Raw genomic sequence first — 27,205 nt, forward strand, 5'->3', positions numbered from 1 at the left:
TTATCAATCTCTGATAAACTCTCTCTCTCATAAGAGATTGACAATGGTGTAATCTCTGATAAACTCTCTCTCTCTCTGATAAGAGATTGACAATGGTGTAACAACCGGAACCGGTCTTTCTAAGTATCAATAAATCTGTGGTGTTTGACAATTTCTTAGTATTTGTACTGTAACTGTACTGTATTATTTGTAAATTGTGAGAATAAAAATTTGATTTGATTTTCATTTAATAGCCCTGAATTCATACATTTTAAAAAGTTAATATGGAACTACCAAGAATTGTACATCTATTTAAATTTTATATAACCTAATTCTAAAACTCCATGAAAACTATACATTAGGTCCATTGAATTTAATTAGTGCCCTATAAACCGGGCCTTAGAGATTATCAACTGCCAACTATGCAATAAAGATAATTTATTTTTATTTAGTTGTTTAGTTATTCAGTTGTTATTGTTTATTTATTCTGTTTCTTAACTGTGTCATACATGACCCATGTATTTTATTGAAGTTATTTTGAGAGTTTGAAGTTTTGGTCTTGAAATTCATTATTGATATAATTCAATTTCCAACGTGTAAGATATAAACGTGTTTATCACGTTCATAAAGGCAATATTACGTTTCAACTCCTTGCGTCATACAAACTGTTGTAAAGTAGTTTCGACTGATAAGAATATCGTAGCTTAAGTTAGGTTGGGTTTGTAAAGGGTCTTGTAGAGTGGTTTTTGTTTCTTTGAATATTTATTTATTTATTCATCATTTACAATCAACTTAAGGACAAAGAAACAGACTACAGTCCAAAACTTCTTTTCATCCCAATTTCATAAAATAAATTTCATAATATCGCACATCACCTCTTCACACATACACATTATTAATTTTCACCCACAATAATATCTCGAAACTGGTCACAAATGCAGAAGTACACAACCATAACTGTAGAAGTAGAAAAAACAGCTTTAAGAAAGCATAGCTTACAACAATATGAAAACATTTCTTTTTACATTGGTGCAAGTTATAAAATAAATTGCCCGCCGAGTTCAAGTCCACTTCAATGAGAGTATTTGAATAATTATTTACGTCACAAAGACGGGCAGTGGCCGTTTGCAGGACCAAGAATGATGTTTCTAATCGAGGCGTTAGCTCGATTAGATACTGATATTTCATTCGATCCCTGCAAGAGTCATTCACAGCTAAGTAACATGGTCTGGGTCCTTTGCCTATTGGCGAAGGGTCTCTACACTATAATACTATCCGTTCAAAAACATCCACCTCAACTCTGTAGGGAGCTTCCTCCCTACTAGGGGTCGTACTCCGGAGCATGTTTATCTAAAAGTAGGAATTTTACCCCGGGAACCATACTCGCCTATATGCTGCTTCACAGTTACGGAGGCAAAGCAATGGGACGCATACTCTATAATATTTTTTGTCATAATAATCCAAAGAATAATAATTGGGAAACAGGAAACATTACCTGCTGGTGCTGGAGCATTCTATAAACCTAGTTCATGAATCAGGAATTTTGTGATTGTAGTTAACAAAACTTCCACCTGGAGCGCTGGAGGTAGTTTTTTTGTAGCAGTTTCATTGTTTCTATTTCGAAACTATAGTGAAGTCTACATTATAATGGCAGTGTAGTAGGAAGAAAGGAGAAAAGGAGTGCCAGATCTCAGCCTTGCCACCCAAACAGCTGATACTGGTATATCTGATGAATTTAACTGTTCATTATTGTTGAAAATAGTTAATCATATTTTATTTGTCAAAATATATTTTTTAAAGATGTAATAATAAATTTTCATGATTGAGATAAAATATCTTGTCAATTAGTTGAATTTCTACATTGTTGATAAAAGATGTGGCAACATCGTAATGCGTGACAGAGATAGTGGCATCTGCTTTGTTGAACGATAGACAAGGATAGCAACACCATTGCAAATCATACACTACCATTATAACGTGGACCTCACTATAGGATACGTACTCGACTGTGAAGAAAACATATGATTTCATTACATACATTATAGTATGCTGTAATGAGAGCATATGTTTATTTGTTCTACAATCAGCTATTAATCAACTTGATTCCATGCATGAAAAACATTCAATTTCAGCTGTTTTCTATGCATTGAATCAAGCCGGTAAAAAGCTGATTGCTGAACAAAGCAATCATGTGATTTCATTACAGCATAATATAATGTTATGGAATCATGTTTTCTTTACAGTCGAGTATGTTTCCTAGTTCCAAAGTAGGAACAGCAAAACTACTAAAAAAAAACCACCTTCAGCGCTTCAGGTGGGAGTTTTGTCAACTTCCACAAAATTCCTGATTTGGAATTTGTAAACTAGGTTATGTTTATGGAATGCATATAGTAACTTCAGCACAGGCAGGTAATGCTTTCTATTTCTCAATTATTCTTCTTTATATTATTATGACAAAAAATAGTGTATGTTACTTGGACGTGAATGTCTTTCACAGTGCTGGAATGAAATTCTAGTCTCGACTAACGCCTCACCTAGAAACATCATTCTCGCCTGCAAAAGGCCCCTTCCCGTCCATGTGACATGAGATACTATCTATATATATAAAAGCGAGATGGCACTCACTCACTGACTGACTGACTCACTCACTCACTCACTCGCATAACTAAAAATCTATCGGACCAAAAACGTTCAAATTTGGTAGGTATGTTCGTTCAGTTGGCCCTTTAGAGGCGCACTAAGAAATCTTTTGGCAATATTTTAACACTAAGGGTTGTTTTTAAGGGTTTAAAGTTCGTCTTTTAGCATGTATATTATTCTTCTCCCAATCTCTTAATTATAATTGAAATTTCCATATCATATGTTACTATAGAACTATTATCTAGATAGAGTGCCTCTTCGAAACAGTTGTTAACTGGCAACTAAATTAATAATTTTGTCAGGTTGGCATTAAGTTGAGTTGACTTTGTTAGGTTGGCACCAAGTTGAAGATTTAAATGCATTTATCGCGGAAAAATTGATTGGGCACTGCTACTTCAATCCTGGGAATATTATATTAATAGCCATCAGGCTCGCTTCGCTCGCCATATCCGTTTACTGGATTGTTCTAACATATGATAAAAATGCTCAAATGAAAAATGCAGGCGAGCGAAGCGAGCCTGCTGATCTCATTCTTGGACGATCCAGTCGGTGGTCCAGGGGGCGGAGCCCCCTGGCTAGACGGATATGGCGAGCGAAGAGATCCTGACGACTAGTTTTATTATATTCATTCAATTTCAGTTGTTTTCAATGCATTGAATCAAGTCGGTAAACAGCTGAACAAAGCAAACATGTGATTTCATTACAGCATACTATACTGTAATAAAATCATGTTTTCTTTACATTAGAGTATGTTTCCTAGTTTCGAAATAGGAACAGTGTTACTGATCTAAACCAAATTCGTTAAAAACCAGGTCAAGACACCCATGTTCCTTATGGAGCGGCCATTTTGTGCTTATTTCATGGCGGTACATTTGAAAATCCAATCTAATTTAATTTGCTCTTAACAAAATAATGCATTATGCAAATTAAAAACAATATTCTAGTTCAGATAATATGTGAAGTCTGGTTTTCAATTTTTTTATAATGAAATTTCAATAATAAATGCTTCAATTATTCATTTATTATAAAAAATCTTATTCTTGTAACGTTAGGATTATAATGATTAATAAGGCATTGGGACAAGACAGAAATATGCGAGGCCAACTTCAAAAAGAGTTTGAAGCTCCCGATCAATTAAATCTCAAAATCAACAATTCAGTTCCTAGTTGGAATCTAATTTAATATTATTATGTTGGAACAATTTATTTTACAATTCAAAGCCAAGCAATATCCCATGATCAATATTACAAAATAACACATCATGTTGTTCAATCGATAATGATAACAGCAGATAAATTTGAAAATTGGTGAACTAGGACCTCATAAAATGGCGATTTTGCAATGCATCACGGGGTTGTGTTTTAAACAGCCGCCTTCAGCGCTCCAGGTGGAAGCTTTGTCAACTACAAGAACAAAATTCCTGATTTGGAATTATTTTAAACTAGGTTTATGGAAAGCATGTAGTAGCACCAGCACCAGCAGGGAATGTTTTCTGTTTGCCAATTATTCTTCCTTAGATTATTATGACAAAATTAGTGTACGAAACATTTTTACCGCATTCGTATGATAATTCTGTGAACATACTCAACTCACGCATGAAAAAGCGTTAGCGAACATGTGTCATAAGATTCTATTATACTACAACTTATCTTGCTGCAAAGGCTTACAATAGAGAGAGATAGGCTAACAATAGAGAGAGAAGGCCCTAGTAGATAATGGCACTCACAAAAACAGACACATCGTATTAATTATCTTGGTTTGATTTTGTTTTGTAGTTATTATAAATATTTTATTGATGTGAGGGTTCTTTCAAATGAATTTCTAAGACAACGCTTTATTGTATTGTTAAAAAAGTAAATAAATGGATATCTATTTTATAACTTTTTTAAATTGATTTCTATGTTAATACTACTATGTTAATACAACATCAACATATTTTTCTTTCAATTATGGAGAAATACCATAACATCTCTTACCATACAATCAAATTATTCTAAGATGAAGTTCAACTTTTCATTAGATAGATAGATAATTTAGCAGCCATTGATCTCCTCTCAAAGGGGACCCATATACTACATGGACTTGTCAATCAATTAAATTATATAACTTAAATTTTGCATACCGGTATATCAAACTGATTGTTAAATATAGTCTCGAAGATCTACGAAAAGTCACCGTGAGCTAAAGCAGCTGAAAAACTCCTGAATCGAATAAAAACACACTGTCCTTCCAGTTCTGTCTTCAACTGAACTCTCAGTTTTTCAAGCGTTTGACAGGTTAAATGTGTTGGCAATGCATTGAATAGATGATATTCCCACGCTGGTTACCCCTTTCACATATAAAGCTGTACAATGTGTTTCATCCCTGAGTACATGTCTGTGTCTTGTCTCATAGGAATGTATCATAAAACCCTTCTTAAACATCGACTTTTTTTTAAAAGACAAATTGCTTCCAACATATATAAACTAGGGAGTGGGAGAATTTTTAATTGCTTAAAAAAGGGTCTGCAACTGGTTCTAATTGACTCTCCTACCAGGAATTGACTCTCCTAACGCGAATTGCCCATTTCTGCAACTTGAAGATCTGGCTGACATCCGTAGAATTACCCCAAAATGCAATGCCATATGTGAATGGAATAGCGCGTAATAGATCTCTTTCAAAGTTTGAATATCTGATAGGTTTTTTATGGTCCTAAACACATATACATTGTATTGTATTGTTACAGAAGAAACATAGCCTACATTTTGGACATTCTATTAATTTATCAAAATTTGGGAATGGAATAGTTTTGGGCCAAGCCTGTTGTTCCTTCCTAATCATATTTATATGATTTGTGATTCTATCCATGAATAAATGATATACTGTGTTAAATAAATGAATATCTTATAACTTCTTTCAAATTAATTTCTATGACGATGATCAACTACTGTTGATTCTATTGAATTGTATGATGTACTGTGTGGAAATAATGGATTTTACCGACAGACACGGAAACAACCCGACTCCGATCCAATTATTTCGGTTGTCACCTGATTCTTGACGAACTGATATGTAGCGACTAACCTACTAGATCAACTGATAACCTAGACGAAGTGACTCACCGACAGGCACAGCCGTGACACGACTCCGATCCGGCTGTTTCGGCTGTCGTCGCGGCGGCAACAGTGGGATGTCGTCCTGTAGCAGGGTTAGGCCACACTGGGCGCTCAGGGTGACGGCCGCCTGTCTCAGTAGTGTCGTGAACTCAGGCTGGATAGCTGGTCGCTGCATCCACGAGGCCGTCTCAATCTTTGTCCTGCAGAGAGCGTCTAGCGATGAGGCTAGCACTGCCTGTTGAATAAAAATTGATAGAATATCAATTAATAAATGGATGCTTATTAAGCATTTAAAATGATATTAAAGAATATCAATAAATAAATAAACAAATGTTCAGGAAAAACGTATAGTTTTATTAATTTATACATTGATGAGATATTCTTTTATTATTTTATTGATTCAATGATACACAATTATTTTTTAAAACAATTTAGTGGAGGGTCAACACGCACAGCCCAAAACTGTCTTATATAAGTATTGATAATATAAGTCCCGGTTGCACAAAAGCCGGTAAAATTTTAATTGTGATAATTTCAGGAGACCCAATAAGAGGAAACCCTTCTTTTCAAAAAAGTCTTCTCTGACTGGATCTCGTGAAATTAATCACAATTAAAATTTAACCGGCTTTTTTGCAACTGAGCCCAATTGTTGATAAGAAGTATTGATTAACAGTGATGGTATTAGATTGAATTCCAAGATTTATGTAGACAATGCATATTCTGGCTTGTACCAAGATATGTAACTATCTTGTACTATGTGTAACCATAGAGAAACAATAGCGTAAGTAGATATCCCATGGTATATGGCGTTTATGTCGCAACTTTTACTGTTATCTCAAGCCGATTACAGTTGATTTTTGTCGAATTTTACTGTTTTGTTGGGGTGATAGTGTATGAACGGCACAATATGAGAGACTACCAGCATCACACAGCTGCATGGGAAAGAATTACATGAGCTAGCGGCTTGAGATAAGAGTAAAAGTTGCGACATAAACGCCCTATACCATGGGATATCTAATCTACTTATGCTATTGTTTCTCTATGGTGTAACGTAACCTAAATTTGGGAGAGGAATAGCACAAGGTTACATTATTTTCTCTCTCCCTATCATTTTGATGATGTACTTGTTGTATGAATCAATAAAGAATAAAAAAGAAAGACTATGATTTGATTATAGAGTTCTCACTAATTGTTACTACTCTGTCATTTATGTTCTTGATAATGTGCTTAAAGTCATCTAAACCAAGCATATAATCATAAAAATCATTCGACATAACTATAGTCTAATAATCTTATATTTTTATACACATATAAGAGGGTCATTTTCCTCAGCCTCCGTTCACATATCATGAGACACAGACAAGCGGGTGATTTTCACAGAACAGCTTATCATTTCCACCAAACTCTGCCCTGTGATTGGTGCGGGCAGCTCATCACTTGTTATCGAGTTATAGGCCCACAAACATCCCATCATGTCTTAGGAACAAAGGTCTACAATAGGTTCCCAGAGTCAATAAAAAATTATCCAGTCTCTTTGGTCAGCAAAACACTATTTGATCTTCTGCGTGCAAACCCCTTCTATTCTTTGTAGGAGTTTTTCACACATTCTTTATCCTATACTATTGAACGAGCAATTTCTGTTTATATGTTTGTATTTCACTGGATCTCGAAAACAGCTCTAACGATTCTCACGAAATTCAGAACTTAGTAGGTTTATAATATAAAAATTCGATTGCACTAGGTCTCATCCCTGGGAAAACTTGTTGAAGGACATTAAAAGGATTTATTCATCCTTGAAAAAACAACTGATAATTTCGTCGTCTGTTGATGATGGAAGTGAGTGAGCGACTGCATGTGTATGGGACTGAGACAAAATTATGACTCAGCTGATGAACTTTTGTAATCATTCAATCAGGTACTTAGGGCCTGTACACATGACGACGTTTGTCGCTCGGTAAACGCCGCGGTTGTCGCTCGGTTGTCAAGCGCGCGTTTGACACATACATAGAAAAAATGGGATTGCACACATGCTGTCGGGCGCTTTGGAAAAGCGCGCGACAACCGCGGCGCTTGTAGTTTCCACATCAACCGCCGCGTTTGTCGCGCGCTTCGAGTTACTATACTGGGCATTATTCCAATGTGCAATGTACACATGCACTCAGTCAAACGCGCGCTTCTGCAGTGAATAGGTGATCTGAGCCCTGGTCTTGTGTTGTGTTTTGATCTTGCTTTGTGTTTTTGGACTCGGATTTTTCTGATATTTACGAATAATTAATTTGTCAATTAGCCTATATTGAAACATTACTTTTTTCAAAACATTACTTTGTAAATTGGGCTAATTTTTCTAAAAGGTTTGATAAATTGTAATACAATACTTTAATGTTACAACAAGTTTTTCTTCTGGTGAAATTGCATCCCTCACAACACATTCACAAGATGATAAAAATGTCTTCAGAGACTAAAGATAATAGTACATCAAATGTACTTATACTCATACGGAAGTAGTTGAAAAACTAGTTGGGATATTCCCTTAATAGACTATGGAATGGAACTTATATTAATATTGTATTGACTTTAAATTACTGTATGACGAAACTCTATGTTTGTAAAAGCTCTTGAGTTGATAAAACATTATAATTTTGGATATAGCTTCACAAATGAACCCATTGTTAGCCGGTCATCTATTAGAGGATGAACCCACCATTGTCTTTGTCTTCTTCGCCTAGCCTTGTGTCTACGGTACAATAACGACAAACAGGTAAGCTCCCCTAACTCCATGTGTTCGCACTGAGTACGTGGGTCCAACTGCCGGATGCCTGCTGTCATGAAAACGTCGACAAAGCGCGCGGTTGACGCCCTCATGTGTATGGTATCAAAATTTCCAACGCGCAACAAACGCGGCGCTTACTGAGCGACAAACGTCGTCATGTGTACATACTGTTAGTGCCAAAAAGATGGGTTATTTTCAATCCTGATTAATTCCAGTAGAACCATCTTTTTGAAATGATCTTCTCTGATTTGGTTCACGTGAAATTAATCACGATTAAAATTTAACCGACTTTTGGGCAACCGGGCTTTTGTGAGGGAAATTTTTGCATTCCTCTGGGAATTAATCTCAATTTACTGTGATTAGATAGAACTTTTCTGTATGAACTATGAATGTTATTATAATTTCTTCCTTCGTAATAAATTTTTTATGCTTTTGTACTCCAGAGCGAAGCTCGGTCCCCGATATTAATAATTGTTATTAATATTTTACTGATGTTGCTGTTGACTGTATGGTCCGATACCAAAAGAATTAAATCTATCTATCTATCATTGCCGACTCACTTAAGCCTCCCGCCAAGTACTAGGCGCTTAGCGTTATTCGTTTTTGCAAGCAAACGACATCACAAATTATAGCCCAGTCAATGAAGGCAAAAAATAGGCATTTGTCGGAACTAATTAGTGAAAAGCTGAAACTTTGCCCAATGTTACATTAGTATAAGAGAAGTTCCCCTACAAAAGTCCCCGACCCTACCCCTCTTGCTTCCCCCCCCACCCCCTTTTTAAGTTGAAATGTCGATGTTTACTAGAAGCTCGATATCTCAGTAACCAATCATCGAATAGAGTTGAATTTTTTTAGAAAGGTTGCTAATATAATGGTCTACAATAATGGGTCTATGCTTTTTCACGATAAAAATGATAGTTATCCTGATATAAACAAAAACATCTAAAAAATGGACTTTTTTCAACTAGACTCATTTTTGTTTCCCAATTTACTTATTTGTAAGCAATTTTATCGAAAAAAACTTTGAATGAAAGTTTAAGATCTATTCTTTCTCAATCCAACGATATAAATCTTGCTTACAAAAAATCGGAAATGTCGCTCTGGGAGGGGGAAATAGCAACGCGCTACACTTTTACGCTACGAGCTACGCGGTCCCCTCACATCAAGCTCGCACAAGCCATGCGTCTATTTGAAAAACGAGAGATTCTCAGTTATATTTTATTCTTCAATACTCATAGTTCAGATTGATAGAATAGTTTTTATGTTCAATAGAAAAGTAGCTTGTTTTTGTGGCTTTAAGTTCATAAAATTATATTGTTAGATTTCAAGAGAACCATTGTGACTAGATGTTGTATATAATGGTTATAAATATGGATATTTTTGAAGATACAAATGCAGAGTGAGGCTCATAGCATAACTATATATTCTTCAATACTCATAGTTCAGATTGATAGAATAGTTTTTATGTTCAATAGAAAAGTAGCTTGTTTTTGTGGCTTTAAGTTCATAAAATTATATTGTTAGATTTTAAGAGAACCATTGTGACTAGATGTTGTATATAATGGTTATAAATATGGATATTTTTGAAGATACAAATGCAGAGTGAGGCTCATAGCATAACTATATAACATATAACTATATTATATACAAAAGACTAAGTATTTTGTATGCTACATTTTGACAATACAGTGGTGAGCTGGGCCCATAGAAATAGATGACATCTATTATTATGGCTGGGCCGGGCAGTAGGGGTGCGGCGCTAACGTTGCTCCTCTCAATATTGTTTTTGTTGCTAAATAAAGAAAAGAAACTCGTTCTTTGCATTCTCGTATGAGTGGCATTCTCATCCCTCATGTCAGTTTCAGAGGGAAGTTTGCCAAGTTCGGACGTGCGTGGTAGACTTTTCGTAGTGAAGCACGTGGTAGATTTTTCTTAATTTTTCGTTGTGAAGCACGTGGTAGATTTTTCGTAATTTTTCGTAGTGAAGCACGTGGTAGATTTTTCGTAATTTTTCGTAGTGAAACATGTGGTAGATTTTTCGTAATTTTTCGTAGTGAAGCACATGGTAGATTTTTCGTAATTTTTCATAGTGAAACACGTGGTAGATTTTTCGTAATTTTTCATAGTGAAACACGTGGTAGATTTTTCGTAGTTAGTGCATTGATGGTGACAATTTTTTCACACAGTTCGATTATGAATTTATTTATTTGTGATCCCTTCTGAGTGATTACACACAAAAATATAGTTTTGTAGAAATATCAGTTCGGCGTGATGTGCTCCTGTTACTCCAAACAAGTTTGAAACAATTAGTGATGGATGAATCGGACTTAAATTGTTTAATTTGTGGTAACAAACTAGATGACAATATTGTAGTTGTAAAGAATGGAATCAATGCTATTTCTGAAGCCAGCAAAAAAAGAAGAGACAGTTTACATGAAAAACTACGAGGAAAGAGTACTATTAATTACACAAGTTATGTAGGCAACAATACACAAGACCTTCGAGTATTCAAGCAGCTATAAAGACACTAGATGAACAAAATGAACCCAGTACATCAACCACTGGAGTTACTCGTAGAACCCATCAGGACAATTTTGATTTTAAGTTGTGTTGTTTTATTTGTGGAAAATCAGCAAATTACAGCTCTAAAATTCCAACTCAATATAGAAAACCATTTCACGAAGTAACGACGATCGAGTTCAAAGAAAGTTTTTTACAAAAGTGCAACGTTAGGAGTGACATATGGGGTGAAAATGTAAAAGCCCGACTTCTAAGTGCAATAGACTTAGTAGCAGCAGAAGCGCGCTATCACAAACATTGCTACACAGAATTTACTAAATCTAAACCGATTGAAACACAAAAAGGTAGACCTCAAACCAAATTAGCTTCTACATTTACCAAAGTATGTAACTATATAGAAAACAATGATGAGTGCCAATATACTATAAAAGAAGTTCAGGATATTTTTAAATCTTTAGCTGATGATGATGCTGCTTATTCTGACAAACACTTAGGAAAGCTTCTCCAAGAGCATTTCAAAGAGAGACTAACATTAACAAATGTTTCTGGTAAAAAGAATGTTTTCTGCCTTACTGACAATGTGCATAAAATTGTGGACAATTGGTATAGAAACAGGGTTCTTGATCTAGAAGAAGAGAAGAAGAGGATTGTTTCAGCTGCTGCCTCAATAATAAGAGAAGACATACAAAGGAAAACCTATGACTTCAATTCGTATCCAGATTTGGAAACAATTAAATCAGGTGGAAAAAATCTCATCCCCGAGACTCTTGAAATGTTCATGTCACAGGTTACAAAGAAGAGGAATTCAATTGAATCACAAAAAGTCAATAAGAAATGTATTGTTATAAGTCATGCTATAATATCTGCTGTGAGACCAAGATCATTCCTTTCACCTATACAGACAAGCCTAGCTTTGACTTTACATCGACTGTATGGTTCTAAACATTTAATAAACATGTTGTCTTCAATGGGAGTGTGTGCATCATACAACGAAGCTTCGACTTACATAACGTCACTAATCAGTGCTGGCTCCCCAATTATTGAACCTGATGGATTTCTTCAACACGTTTTTGACAATGCCGACGTAAATATTCGAACCTTAGATGGACTAGGAACTTTTCATTCCATGGGAGGCATTCAGTGCATCACACCAGGTTCTTGTGTCCAAACTCAAACTACTGTGAAGAGGATTTCAAGTGGATCATTTCAAAACATTGAAAGTATTCGTGAGTATGTGTATCCAATGAAGAAAAGAAATGCTGGTCTGTCTAACATGATCATTGAAGACTTGGATAAACTGAAAGAAGTTGGAAGTGTGTCATGTTTACCTTCAGAATATTTGCATCCCCTCAACTTCGTATGGCTTTCTCATGTACACTCACAGCCTGGGTGGAGTGGATTTATGACCAACCTAATGACAAACTCAGCAGAATGTCAAACAACATACATTATGGCAGTACCATTTATTAATTTGGATCTCAGCAATATGTCAACCATCTACACAGCATTGCTTTTTGCAGCTGACCAAAGTAAGAAACAAAATCAAACCTGTATTGTTACATTTGATCAGCCTCTTTTCTTAAAAGCTATGGATATAGTAGGTGCCTCTGATAAAGACAGTAAAATATCGAAAACTGTTGTCCGTTTGGGAGGATTTCATTTACTGATGTCTTATATGGGAGCTATTGGGAAGATTATGGAAGGAAGTGGTCTAGAAGATCTCTGGGGCACAGTGTATGGAAAAGCTACAGTAAGTCATATGATGAATGGGCATGCTTATGACAGATGTCTTCGAGCATTTACACTAACAGTAGCAGCTCTAATGAACATTGCTAGAGAGCAGTTTCCTGATATCCAACACTGTTTTGATGAAGTTGATGAAGTATGTAGAAAAATTATTTCAGGAGAAATGTCAACAAAACATGCATTAGAGAACCCCTTGCTATTAGAAAAACTCAATCAATTGGATGAATGTATGAAAACCATTGAAAAGACAAGCAGGACAGCTAAGTTGTGGCTGCAGCTTTTTCACACTATAGATTTAGCTCTTAATTTTGTGTATGCTGAGAGGACAGGAGATTGGATTATGCATTTAAAATGCACAACAGATATGCTTCCATATTTCCATGCATCAGGCCACTTGCCTTATGCAAAGTCTGCACATATTTATGCCCAAGAAATGACCAAAATAACTGAAAAACTCTCTGAAAAAGAATTAGATCTTTTCATCAAAAAGGGATATTTTACTGTGAAAAGAACAAGATACTGGTCAGGAACATGGACAGACATGTGCATAGAGCAATGTCTGATGAGGCCAATGAAATCTGTAGGAGGACTCACTCATGGAAGGGGAATGAATGAAAGTACTGTGAATAAATGGATTCTTGGGACACCATACTTCATAAAGATTAATGAAGCATTAGAGGAGTTCTTAGACATTTCTATTACCTACAGTGAACAACATGTTGAGCTGAGAAAGTCAAGAAAACTCAGAGACCAAGCTGATATTGATAAGTTCACCACATGGTTCAGACAACACAATCCATTAAATAAGGAATCTGGAGAGCTAGTTTCATTATCATCTGGTTTCATCAGTGATGAGTCAGTCAACTGTGACCAAGCCTATGACATAGGTTGTGCTGCTATGAAGACAATGGTAGGAAAATCATTTGGGAAACTGACATTAAAAAGAAAGGACATGGTTAAGACCCAACTAGCACACAAATTAGTTAAAGTCAGATCCAAAGAAATACCAGTCAACTCTCAACAGCTCTTCAATAGAATACTCTGTGTGTGTGATAGCTCTCAAAAATTGAAATTGTATCTTGAATATGAACTGTCTTCACATCCACCATCTCTCTTCGACAATGTTTCACTAAGAAAAGGAACTAAATCATCTATCCTGAAAGTGTTTCAAGATGCTGTAATAGAGGAAGAAGAAATTGATCAAACAAATTTATGTGTGATTATTGATGGAGGATTTCTCCTTCATTATGTTCCCTGGCCACAAGACTCCACTTATGGAAATATCATACACATTTATCGAAAATATGTTGTAGAAAACTTTGGAGAAAATGTAACGGTTGTATTTGATGGCTATCCAGAAGACTGTACAACTAAACAAGAAGAGCAGAATAGAAGAGCAGCAAAAAAATCCTCAAATGACATAGATTTTGATAGGAACACAAAATGCTTAACATCAAAGGAAGAATTTTTAGGCAACAGAAGAAACAAGAAGAAGCTTATATTTTCAGTTTCTGAAGAGCTTATAAGTTCAAATATCAATACAATTGTTGCAAAAGACGATGCTGATATTTCCATTGTGACGACTGGAATAGAGGAGCTGAAGAGACACAAAACTGTTATGTTGTATGGTACAGACACTGATTTGTTGATACTGTTGATAGCTCTTGCCCCTGAGAATCAAGAAATCTACTTCTGCAAACAGATAACAGGAAGATTGCATGGAAAAGTGTTCTACAGCATTTCAAAGATAATAGATAAGGTGAAAAATACAAGGAAGCTTTTACTGTTTGCTTATGCAATAACAGGCTGTGATACAACTTCTTCTTTTTTCGGCCTTGGAAAAATAAAATCTTTAGAAATTGTTCAAAAATCAGAAGAAGCTCAAAGACAAGCATCAGTGTTCATTTGTGAAAATTCATCTAAAGAAGAACTGAAAAGAAATGGTGAAGATTTTATTCTGAATTTGTATGGCCAGAAAAAGCACACAAGCCTCAATGAAGCACGTTACTTCATGTTTACAAAACTAGCAAGAAAATCAAAACTCAGATCTAATTTTGATCTTGCTAAGCTTCCTCCAACGTCTGAAGCTGCACATCAACATATATTTAGAGTGTATTTGCAAGTGCAGACATGGCTTGGAAATAGAATGGATGCTACAGATTGGGGCTGGAAGATGGAAATGGTGAAGAAAAATGGTGATCACAAGAAAAGTTTAAAACCGGTACAAAGCACCAAACCCTTTGCACCTGATGACCTTCTGCACCTTGTGTCTTGTAGCTGTAAGACATCATGTCTTAAATATTGTGGGTGTCGGAAAGTGGGACTTGATTGCTCTGCCATGTGTGAGCACTGTGATGGTCTTTCTTGCGAAAATAGTCCTAATATTGATGAAATTATTGATCACGAGATTGAATTGGATTGTCAAGAACAGTAAAAGAAGGAAGAGAAGAAGAAGAAGAAGAAGAAGAAGAAGAAGAAGAAGAAGAAGAAGAAGAAGAAGAAGAGAAGAAGAAGAAGAAGAAGAAAAGGAAATGAGGAGGAGGAGGAAGAAGAGAAGAGGAAGAAGAGGAGGAGGGGAGGAGAAGGAAAAAGAGGGAGAGTGATTTTGAGAGAATGACTATTGTATATAGTGTGAATATTAATTTAAGTGGTGGGTGGGCGGTCCGTGATGGTGTTTGACACCTGCCGGTTTGAGCCAGTCCGGGACACGGCGGGTCCATAGGTGGTGGATGATGGAACAACCCTAAATGAGGGTTAGGAATAATCCCCCGAACCAAAACTGGCTCTCTTTATATGCTTTTGAAATGCTTCTACTGCCAAACACTGAGATCTAATTTTGGGGGTTGAGGGACCCCCTCTACCCCCTTCTTCATGGTTTAATGAGCTTGGTAGTATCAAATTTGAGCTAAGCGCCCAAAAATACATATAAAACAACTGAAGAAAGATTTTCCGTCCGAGTGAATGTGTTAATCATATAACATGCAATAATAATGATGATAATGAAGGGTCGCGTCAAAGCGTAGCGCGTTGCTATTCCCCTCCTAACGCAATATTTCTTATCGTTGGTATGCTAAATTATACATCGTTGGATTGAGACAGAATAGATCTATAACCTTTGTTGGAGGCTTTTCTCGATAAAATGGCATACAAGAAAGTTAATTGAGAAATAATAAAAAATTTAGTTGTAAAAATGCAATTTTTTTAGATATATTTATTTTTATCAGGATAACTGTTGGGTTTATCGTGAAAGTGAATAGAATCATTATTTTAGACTATTATATTACCAACCATTTGAAAAAAAAATCAACTCTATCCGATGATTGGTACCTGAGATATCGCGTTTGTAGTAACTACCTGTTTTTTCCAACTTCAAAGGGGGGTGGGGGGGGAAGAAAGAGGGAGATATTTCCAATAAGATTTATATAATTTGCTCCGTTGTTTGAAGTTTTTGAACTTTCTATGAGCGCTCAAGGTTAAATAAAGTGCATTTGACGATTTCAAAGCAAAATACCAAACTGTTTGAATGCTCATAAAAAGTAAAACACGCTAAACAAATGAACTAGTTATATGAATCTTATAGGAAATTTCTTCATATTTTCTACAATTTCCTTAGAATTACATTTTGACTAATAGTTCTCTAGTGATTGACGTTTTTCAATAATATTGAAAAGTTGATATTTCTCGAAAACTGAGATCGATATAAGAAAATTTCACTGAATATTTTTTGTTACAAATCTCATGTCGAATCTGTGGTCTTCGGCTGTTACACCTTTCGTGGGACACTCTGTATATAAAACTGACATTAAGCTGTGTTGAAAAATATGTTATTATTCAAGTACTATGTTAGATCTACATAAAACATCAATCAACAGTTTTATCAAGTTTTTCATTGCGGATGATGCCCGCATGAACTTTTAGCTTGTGCGTGAGTAATTGAAAATGTGTTGTCGGATTGATGAGATGAACAAACGTCCATGCCATCGGCGGGATTCGAACCCACAAACCAGAGGATGCTGGCAGGCTGTAACGCTCCTTACCACTAGACCAACCCGGCCAACAAACTATAGTGAGGTCCACGTTATAATGGCAGTGGAGAAAGATAGCAGAACAACGTTGCCGATCCTCTGTCTTGTCAATGCCTTCTATAGACGATAGCTGATACAGGTTTATTGATGTAATATAAACTGTTCATTCTCGTTTAAAAAATCAATTATATTTTATTAAGCAAGAAATTATATTTTTTAATAATTTCATGATTACGATAAAATATTTTGTTAATTAGTTAGTTATTCTACATTGTTAAATGACGATCTGGCAACAGAGCAATGCGAGTAAAACAAAACGCTATCTGCTTTGTTGAATGATAAACAAGGATCTTTTTTGTGTAGTTGAGAAGTTGATATTGTGGTAATTATTCATATTGAATGAGAAAGACTAAGAAATTGTCAAAAAACCACAGATTGATTGACAAAGGTGTAATAACCGAAACCGGTCTTTCTAAGTATCAACAAATCTGTGGTTTTTTGACAATTTCTTAGTCTTTTTCATTCAATAGACAAGGATAGCGATAACATTGCTTATCAAACACTGCCATTATAACGTGGACCTCACTATAGTACTATGTTTTTGATATTATTTTAGACATGACTATACCATTTTCGACAAAGTAACACTGTTTTGTTCACTATTCTTTTATAAGTGAAGTACGCGTCTCGTAGCTTTGCCTACGTGACTTTGAAACGGCATATAGGCAAGGTACGGATCGCGGGGTAATATTCACGGCTTTGCATCAGACATCAGGCTTCAGAGACCCTAGATGGAGGAAGCTCCATACAGAGAGCTACCTCAAAGGAGGCTCCCCACACACAGAGATTCTTTATAAAGTACAACCAGGGAAAGTGTTCATCTCAGCATGTAGGTAAAAATACTATAGCTGCTGTGCCAAAGAAAGTAGCTCAGTACCTTGGACTTGATAAGCCTGAAAGTTATACCGGCCATGCACTACGACGAACATCAGCTTCAATGTTAGTTGAAGGTGGGGGCGATTTGCTCACTTTAAAACGACATGGAGGCTGGAAATCTTCTTCAGTTGCCGAGGGCTATATTGAAGATTCAATTGCAAGGAAGGTTGAAGTGTCAAAAAAGCTCTTCAATAGTCTTGACCGACACACTACCAGTTCGACTATAACATCGAATTCCGAGGCACGTGCCCTAGACGAAGACGTCAATATTGTCGACGAGAACAAAAATGAAGAGAATGAGGAAGAAAACGGAGACAGTTTTTTTACTCTGGATAATATTTTTGGAAACAAAAATCAAAGCACAAGTAGTACCGGTACAGCTGAGACTGTAAATACAAACAATTTGAATTTACATGTGACATCTCAGAGAAAAGTAGTAGAATCTGCTAGAGGATTCATGTTCTCAAATAATCACAACTGTACATTCAACTTTTATTTAAATAATAAAGAATAAAATAATAGAAATTTGTTGTGTAAAAAGTATAATGATTATTTAATTTATTTTACGTGAAAAACAAAGAATTGACTGTCAATAATGCTTATTTTTTATAATTTAATATGTATTTATGTATCTAGTTTGATTAAATACGTTTTTAAACTGTCAATAAATGATCATTTCTATAAGATGATATGAATTATTTTGTAGTTTTGATACCGATCAATAGAATACAATGATACTATCATAACCTCAATAACATTGTATGATTTATAGTAGCATAACCTTAAAATTTTGCTTTCAAATTTCCAAATTAACATTATTATTTTTTTTTTTTTTGGTGTGGCGAAAAATAGCGTTCGCAACACGGGCAAAAATGTTTTTCCGGCTCTCAATCTTTTCTAGTCCTCGGCCTACGGCCTCGGACTTGAAAACCGATTTCGAGCCGGAAAAGTCTCATTTTCGGCCCTAGGTGCGAAATATACTATTTTGTCATAGTCATTCAATCTCAGCTGTTTTCCATGCATGAAATCAAGCCGGTAAACAGCTGTTTGCAGAACAAATAAACATATGATTCTCATTACAGCATACTCTACTATAATGAAATCATGTGCTTTCTTTACAGTCGAGTATGTTTCCTAGTTCCAAAATAGGAACAGCAAAACTGCTACAAGAAAACCACCTTCAGTGCTCCAGGTGGAAGTTTTGTCAACTTCCAAAAGATTCCTGATTTGTAGGTTATGTTTATAGAATGCATGTGGTAACTTCAGCACAAGCACGTAATGTTTTCTATTTCTCAATTATTCTTCTTTAGATTATCATGACAAAAAATAGTGTAGGTTACTTGGACGTGAATGTCTTTTGCAGTGCTAAATTCTAGTCTCAGCTAATGCCTTGACTAGAAATATCATTCTCGCCTGCAATTGGCCCCGTCCCGTCCATGTGACGTAAGATACTATTTGGTCACTATTTTTGACATTTGATAAGCAAATTAGTCGTGCCTAAAATAATATTAAAAAGGGTACTAGTAATTTTTAAGTAATGATAAATTATTTTTTGAAATTTGAAATAATCAAATCTAATAAATAAAATTCACTCACCTTTCGTTTCCTGGCCCTAATCTGCTGGTGCTCGTTGCCTCCGCCCTCTCCGTCCGAACCCCCCTCTTCACCACTACCCTCCCCGCCATCCTTGGCCGACTTCTTCTTGCCCTTGTCGTGTGCACGCGACAACCCACTCACGATCTCCATTATGCCCGCGTGCACGCTGTCCACACGACACGCGTAAATCCGTGTGCTCGCGTCCAGGCTGCAGCTCATTGTCTAGAAAACCAAACAAAGGCAAAGTCAGTACGTCAAGTTTCCAGGTCGTCAAATTCCTGCTATTGGAACCTTAGACCAGTTATAGAATAGACACGGACCATTGTATATTCATACTGAAAGTCGATGAACCCAACATCTACTGCCATATCGCCCCATCGTGACATCAGCATTGTATAGAAAACTTTTCTGTAGAGTTTGTAAATTAGATAGATCTTATCTTTCTATGTTGAGACCTGAAACTGTGATATTTTAAGAATGTGCTAAGAGAACAAAAAGAGACAGTTACTTATAGTTTATTATTATACAATTTTGAAAACAAAAACTACTAATATCTATTCGAACTATTAACAGACATCTTATAATATGCTGTACAAAATACATGTTTTATGATTATATTCATTATATACCTCATACTAAGGTATTTTGTTCAATTCATTTGCCAAAAAATTCAAGACAAGCAACCCTACAAGATGAAACTAGAGTTAAACTACAAATTTAAAATAGATCGCCAGCAGCAAGTTCTTCAAAAATAATTATATAATTTTAATTCTTAATACTTAATTATAAGTTCTTAATTATATAATTTTAGTTCTTTAATAATTTACTTCCATCTGAAATAGACACAATCTGCAATGGAAAACAATGTAAACAAACTCTACACTAAAGTTTTCTATATGATGCTGACGTCAGGATGAGGCTATATGGCAGTAGATGTTGGCTTCATCGACTTTCAGTATGGGGCGTGTCTATTCTATAACTGGTCTAAGGTTGGAACTCACCGTCTAGAAAACCAAACGAAACGTCAGTACGTCAAGTTTTCTGTTCGTCAAGTTCCTGCTGTTGGAACTCATTGTATAGAAAACTAAACAAATGCAACGTCAGTATGTCAAGTTCCTGCTGTTGGAAGTCATCGTCTAGAAATCTGAACAAAGGTAACGTCAGTACGTCAAGTTTTCAGTACCTCAAGCTAGGGAACTATAAATACCAGGTACGCGCAGTCGCCATTTTGAGTCACAGAAGAAGGAGCCAAATTTAAATTATATCCGTATACGCTATGTTGTATGGTTTTGGACAGAATTTAAATTGACATCACTGAAGAACTGAAGTGGCTCATAAATTGATGAGAATATTTTTCCAACAAGGATACATTCAAAAAATGAACGTATTGATCAGAACTAAATGAAATGATTTGTATTTGATTAAACAAAACCCGGTACCGTACAAACCTAGTCCAGCTGTAGTCCTTCAACTCTGTGCCTCAACATTATTAGTTTTCGAAAGGCGCAGTCTTCAGGGAAAAGTTTCTATCAATCATAATTAATAATCTACTCACTACTGCATGGATTATTATTAGATGTAAAAATTACCAATACCACAGTAGGCCAGAAAATTATTCATATCAGTCCGATTTTGGATGAGAAAAAGATATAGGCCTAGGCTATAATACTACTGTAGCTTGCACAAGCTTAGAAGACTTGCTGTTACAAGTGTATTGTAATAGTGAGTCTTCTTAGCCTCTAGGATCGGTATTTTTTGAAGACAATATTAATATTCATTATAGAGTTCATGATATGAAGGAGAATTTGTAAGTAAGCCTATAAACTAGTGATAATATTGGAAACCAAGCTACTGCTCAGCTTCAACACTTACCTATATTAGGTACTTTATAATATAGGTATGGTAGCCTACAGTTTGTAAGTTCACATTATAATTGTCAATTATTAATGTAATATTGTTTTTAGATAATCAATTAGTGAAAAAGCAAATGCTTTCAACATAGAGTAATAAATCTGAAGCCAAATCGCCTTTCTTTTTTCATCTGTAGGAAATCTAAACAAGCGAAACCCTTTCTCTGTTTTATTGGCACAATTTATTGCCGAGCACCTTACCATAATGAATTAGAATTATTAAAAATATCAAAATATAATCACCACTGTCAAAGCAAAGCAATACAAGCCGTTGAAACGAATGCTATGCTATGACTCAAAATGGCGACTGTGACCCAGTCTTTATAGTTCCTTACCTCAAGCTACTGCTGTTGGAGCTCATCGTTTAGAAAAACAAAGGCAACGTCAGTCAGTACGTCAAGTATTCTGTTAGTCAAGTTCCTGCTGTTGGAACTCATCGTCTAGTGAACCAAATAAAGACAGCGTTCAGTATGTCAAGTAATCAGTTCGTCAATTTCCTGCTGTCGAATCTCAACGTCAAGAAACCAAACAAATACGAAGACAGTACGTCCAGTTTTCATTTCGTCAAATTCCTGCTTCGTTCAGAAAGTCCAGTGGTTACAGTATCCAATATTTAATTATAAAGTAATTCTGAATAATAATAACATATTGTGATTTTAAAGAAAAAATCTAACCCTTAACCTTGTCCTAACCTAACCATTGTCTAGAAAACCAAACAAAGGCAAAGTCAGCACATCAAGTTTTCAGTTCATCAAGTTCATGCTATGTTCAGAAAGTCCAATGGATACTGTATCATATAATTATATACAATTTTGAAATTATCGAATAATTTTGAATAATATTAGCATATTGCTGTTTAAAATCAATAACCTAACCCAAAACTATTTTGTCATTCAAATACCGTCAAACAGTCATTAATTTCCAGCATTTATTTAGGATTTTCGTTAAATAATAATTATATAAGTTATTAATTAGCATTTGAATAAATGCATTCTCTATTTAAGATTCTACTGCACACCCACCTAACAAGCTGAAAAGTAAGCATATTGCTTACACTCATACCTCAAGAATGGATTGAACTATTTCCTTGAAAGTTCGTAGGACTCAACTATATGCTTTTACAGAGAGCATACGCTTTTCATAATTTCATTATTTCTTCAAGTTTTTCTTAGCTATTTAAACATGAATTTGCTATTTTGGAAAAGAAGCATCGAGAAACGAATTTGAAAATACAGTGACCTTTAGAATAACAACACAAATCTAAATCCGTTTGAATTTTGTTCAAATTCCTAATAGTTTTGCAATAAACTGAGTCGTTAAATTGCAAATTTGAACCAAAAATGAACCGTTACATTGCCAACCTAGTTCGAGGGTTATTCTCCAGAGAGCTCTACTGTTGAAACGTAACCCCCACCACCTACTACTTACATACTAAGACTGCCCAGCAGTGTATCAATGAATGAATTGAATGAATGACCACAAGAAAGAGTGGGAATGGGAGGGGAATAGATGAGAAGTCTGTTACACTCTCTCTGTCTCCCAATTCCAGCTAGCTTTTGCCATATCCATGCCATGTGTGACTTATTAGTTCGTTGAAACGTGACAGTGACAGTTCATCCAGTCATTTGTGATAAGTTAATCACTTTTCTAAATTAACACTAAGTTAATTAACACTTAGTTAATCACTAAGTTAAAATCACTTTTCTCTACAGCCATCCAAAAAACAACAGTTGACCATGATTACGGACCGAATGCTCAACGCCCTGACATCAGTGAAAAAGAACTTGTCATTGAGAAAAATAGGTTTTTAGCCTCACTGGTGTTATCAGAAGAGAGCCGTCACCAGTTGGAAAGGAGGACTGTCCTGCAGCATCACTCCGCTGAATGGCTTGAAGAGAGACGGAAAAGGATTACTGCATCAAATTTTGGACGAATAAGCAAGAGAAGGCCAAATACCGGATGTGAAAATGTAGTTCGCGAACTATTGTATGGGGGCGGTAAAAATTGTTCAGCAATGGAGTATGGGAGGATGAACGAGGAGGCTGCTCTAAAAAAAGTTAGTGAGATAGCTGGACAAAAAATTTTGAAATGTGGGCTATTCATTGATGCCGATTTTCCATTTCTGGCAGCATCGCCGGATGGATTATTAGAAGATGGGCATGGTATTGTGGAGGTCAAATGCCCTCAGACAATAAAGGACCTACTCCCAAGGGAAGCAGCAAAGTTGAAAATATTGAAATTTTGCAAAATTGAAGATACAAATATCGAATTGAACACAAACCATAACTACTACTATCAAATACAGGGACAACTCCACATTACGAAACGTCAGTACTGCTTATTTTGTATATGGTCGCCAAAGGGGACAGAAGTTGTTACTGTATACAAAGATGAGCAGTTCTGGAGTTCGAAGATTCTTGAACAAGTGAAAAAATTTTATATGGACTGTGTATTGCCGGAACTTGTTGATCCTCGACACACGCGTTCAATGCCAATTCGAAATCCAGATTGGATTATTGAGGCGCAAGAAGCACGTAAGAAGAAATAATGATGACACAAACATAACTGGAAAATAAAAACAATATTGTCACATACCACTTATTTATTATTAAAACTTACATTAAAGTATTATTAAAGTAATACTTTATTAAAGTAAACTTACATTAAAGTAATGTACCTAGGTTTCATAATGGCCTAGGCTTACATTACTTTAATGTAAGTTTTAATAATAAATAAGTGGTATGTGACAATATTTGTTTTTATTTTCCATTATGGAGAAATACCACAACATCTCCTCAAACACAATCAATTATACAAACATAACTATTCTTCCTTTTCTCCTTTTATAGTAGTAGTTATGGTTTGTGTTCAATTCTATATTTGTGTCTTCAATTTTGCAAAATTTCAATATTTTCATTTTTAACAAAGTCATTTTTCATTGTTCATTGCACCGGTAAGGGCATTTGTGCAGAGAGAAAAAGAGAAAGAAACGAGTGAGAGCGAGGAGGAGAATGAGAAGATTTAGAACGGAAAGAGTGAGGAGAAGTGGATGGAAAAGAGGGAGAAGAAGAATAAGGGGAAAAGAAGGAGGAGAAGGTGAAGGAGGAATGAGAAAAAGATTAAAAAGAAGGAGGAGAAGGTGAAGAAGGAGGAATAGGAGAAGAAAGAGGAGAAGGTGAAGAAGGAGAACAAGAAGAAGGAGAACAAGAAGAAGTAAGGCTTATTATTTCTCAAAATTCACGTAATATTGTTTGAAGACCATCAAAATATTTTATCGTCTTATCTGTCTCAACTTCCGCTGAAATATATATTTAAAATACATAGAAATATATTTTCAATTACTTCTTTTATATTATTTTTTTATTATTAATAATACTTTTTTAGATTAATTTTTCCATTTTAAAACAAGTAATGAGTTTGTACTTCTCGCACACATTTTGTGTTTGAGAAAACTCACAAAGAAAAGTTTTCTTCTGATATTGATAAATTTGAAGTTGTAGGGTATAATAGTAGCTTCAGTTTCTAGTGTAATAGTAGTTCTAGTAACAGTATAGTGTATATTTATGTGATATTGAATTCCTGGGCTGACTACCTTTAGGATATAATTCAATTATCTTCTGACTTATTGTAGTTTATCAATGTATATATAGAAATATATTTTCAATTACTTCTTTTATATTATTTTTTTATTATTAATAATACTTTTTTAGATTAATTTTTCCATTTTAAAACAAGTAATGAGTTTGTACTTCTCGCACACATTTTGTGTTTGAGAACACTCACGGAGAAAAGTTTTCTTCTGATATTGATAAATTTGAAGTTGTAGGGTATAATAGTAGCTTCAGTTTCTAGTGTAATAGTAGTTCTAGTAACAGTATAGTGTATTTCATTTTATTTGTATACTTATTTATTATTGATTTATTGTTAATGCAAGTTTGATTTATTGTAAACTGTAGCCTATGTATATTGCTATAATGCTAAAAATTCGATTTAGATTTGACTTGAATTGTACAATTGATTGTAGATTACAAAACTAATAATTTTTTCAATGTATTATTTTACGGAAATAAATTTTATTTGAATTTATAATTAGCTTATTTTTAAATTTACAAATGCCTGTTATGAAAGATTTTTCGTTACTCGCTCATTTACAAGGCCAAGAGTCATCAATATAAATAATTATTTTTGTATAACAGATTTATACATACTGTATAACAGTTATAGGCCTACTGATATAATAGAGAATCTAGCAATGCTTTTGTTCAAATTGGTGTGAAATAGGTTGGAATGTTGCATTTCAAGATACGAGCAGCACTCATGAGAATAGCTTTGTCCCTTTTCTAGCATTCAATAACGTAGTAGCCAAATATACTTTGTCGTGTCTTGGTTGGAACGTGACTCATTGTTCCAGAACCAGAAATCATGAATGGAGACAGAGGTTTTTGTCATTTCTTTCTCCCTCCTTTTTGTTGCTCACTTGAAGCAATGGTCAATTGGTGGGGGAGACACTTCTAGACTTCCAATATGTCTTTACTCCTCCAAACGAACTCTCTCCAGCGCTGAATCTGTCATAGTGGGAAGTGGCGGAACTAAAATACGAAATTTCAGAGGTGTACAGTAGAATCTTAATTCCATCTGTAACTAGTTGGCCGCTATGGCTTCGTATAAAATGAGCGCTGCTATCCAGAGATTGTCAGTTTGGTGTAAGGGTGAGCATTCCTGACTGGCAATTAGGAGGTACCGGGTTCGATTCCCGGGCTGGCAACTAATTTTTGGATAGTAGTTCTCATCGAATTTTCATCTAGCTGTTAACCCTGTTGTCAATGTCTGCAGTAGCAGAAGTCTTCGGGGTGATTTACAGCATTTATTATTATGATTTTCGTTAAATAATAATTAGTCATTAATTTGATGTAATAAACTATTTGTTCATTATAAAATATGTTTATGATACTCAAAATTACTCCAGTCTGTACGTAAACTGTCTGAGTTGTAAGTAAACCAGTCTGTAAGTGAACAATTGGTTTATCACATCAAATAAACGACAGCATGTCGATGTTTAGATGACAATATAGTGAGTTCGGAATCGACCAAGAAACCAACATCACTAAGAACGACTGTTGTAAGTTTCCCAATTATTATAATCATTTGTGATTTGATCAATTGTGGGATAGAAAACTTGAGAATTCGGTAGTTCAACGCACTCGGTACAGGATGAATGAGACAAACATTTTTTAAATATGTACTGAGGCCAGGTTTCTAGAAAACGTATTTAATCTAATGCACTAACAACTTTATATTGAATCTAGGTTGAATTTTGAGTGTAAAGTTTGTTTTTTCGGTACTTCTTCAAAGTTATCTCTTTGATATGATTGTTAATATTTCCTATTTTTGTGATAATATTTCATTTATTAATACATTGATAGATACAATATCATTCTGAACTATGAATGATTGGGAAAGGAACAACAGGCTTAAAGCCCAGAACTGTTCCTTTCCCAAATTTGGATAGAAATTGTCCAAATATAGGTTTTGTTTATCACTTCATAAGTTTTGTCCAATTTTGAGTCCAAATTTAGATAAGTTGAAAACCAAATTAGATAAAAAAAATAATGTGAAATATTTCATCTATGTTAGTTTTTGAAACATCCTAATTTGAAAATCTGCTTTGTAAAAATATTCGAGGACTGAAAATTTTGTGAAGTGAAGAACTAAGAGACTCACAACCTATTTTGGACTATGTGTAGCCTAATTAAAATTTGGGAGAAAATAGGTAACAAGGTTACCTTATTTTTCCTCTCCCTAACATTTTGATGATTTACTGACTGTATGAATGAATACATTAATGAAAAATGGTTCATTAGATTTGATAGGTATCATAGAAACCGGGCATCAATCTGATTGTTTTTAAGAATTGTACTAGATTCGAGATTCTCAAAAAGGAAGGTTTTCAATTTGCATGTTCTGATACCTTTTTCAATTGGGTTATGA

At 35.0% G+C, this 27,205-nt stretch overlaps 1 protein-coding gene across 1 annotated transcript in view; it reads right to left on the reverse strand.

Moving 5' to 3' along the window:
• Positions 1-27,205, reverse strand: part of LOC111058422 — a 65,132-nt gene that overhangs the window by 10,272 nt on the left and 27,655 nt on the right. Inside the window, exons 6-7 of the mRNA XM_039431344.1 lie at positions 19,308-19,529; positions 5,703-5,949 (exon numbers count right to left, since the gene is read on the reverse strand). Of these exons, the coding sequence (XP_039287278.1) occupies positions 5,703-5,949; positions 19,308-19,529 (469 nt within the window). The remainder of the gene's footprint in view (positions 1-5,702; positions 5,950-19,307; positions 19,530-27,205) is intronic.

This window comes from Nilaparvata lugens, chromosome 6 (genome assembly GCF_014356525.2).
Source record: "Nilaparvata lugens isolate BPH chromosome 6, ASM1435652v1, whole genome shotgun sequence".
NCBI lineage: Eukaryota > Metazoa > Arthropoda > Insecta > Hemiptera > Delphacidae > Nilaparvata > Nilaparvata lugens.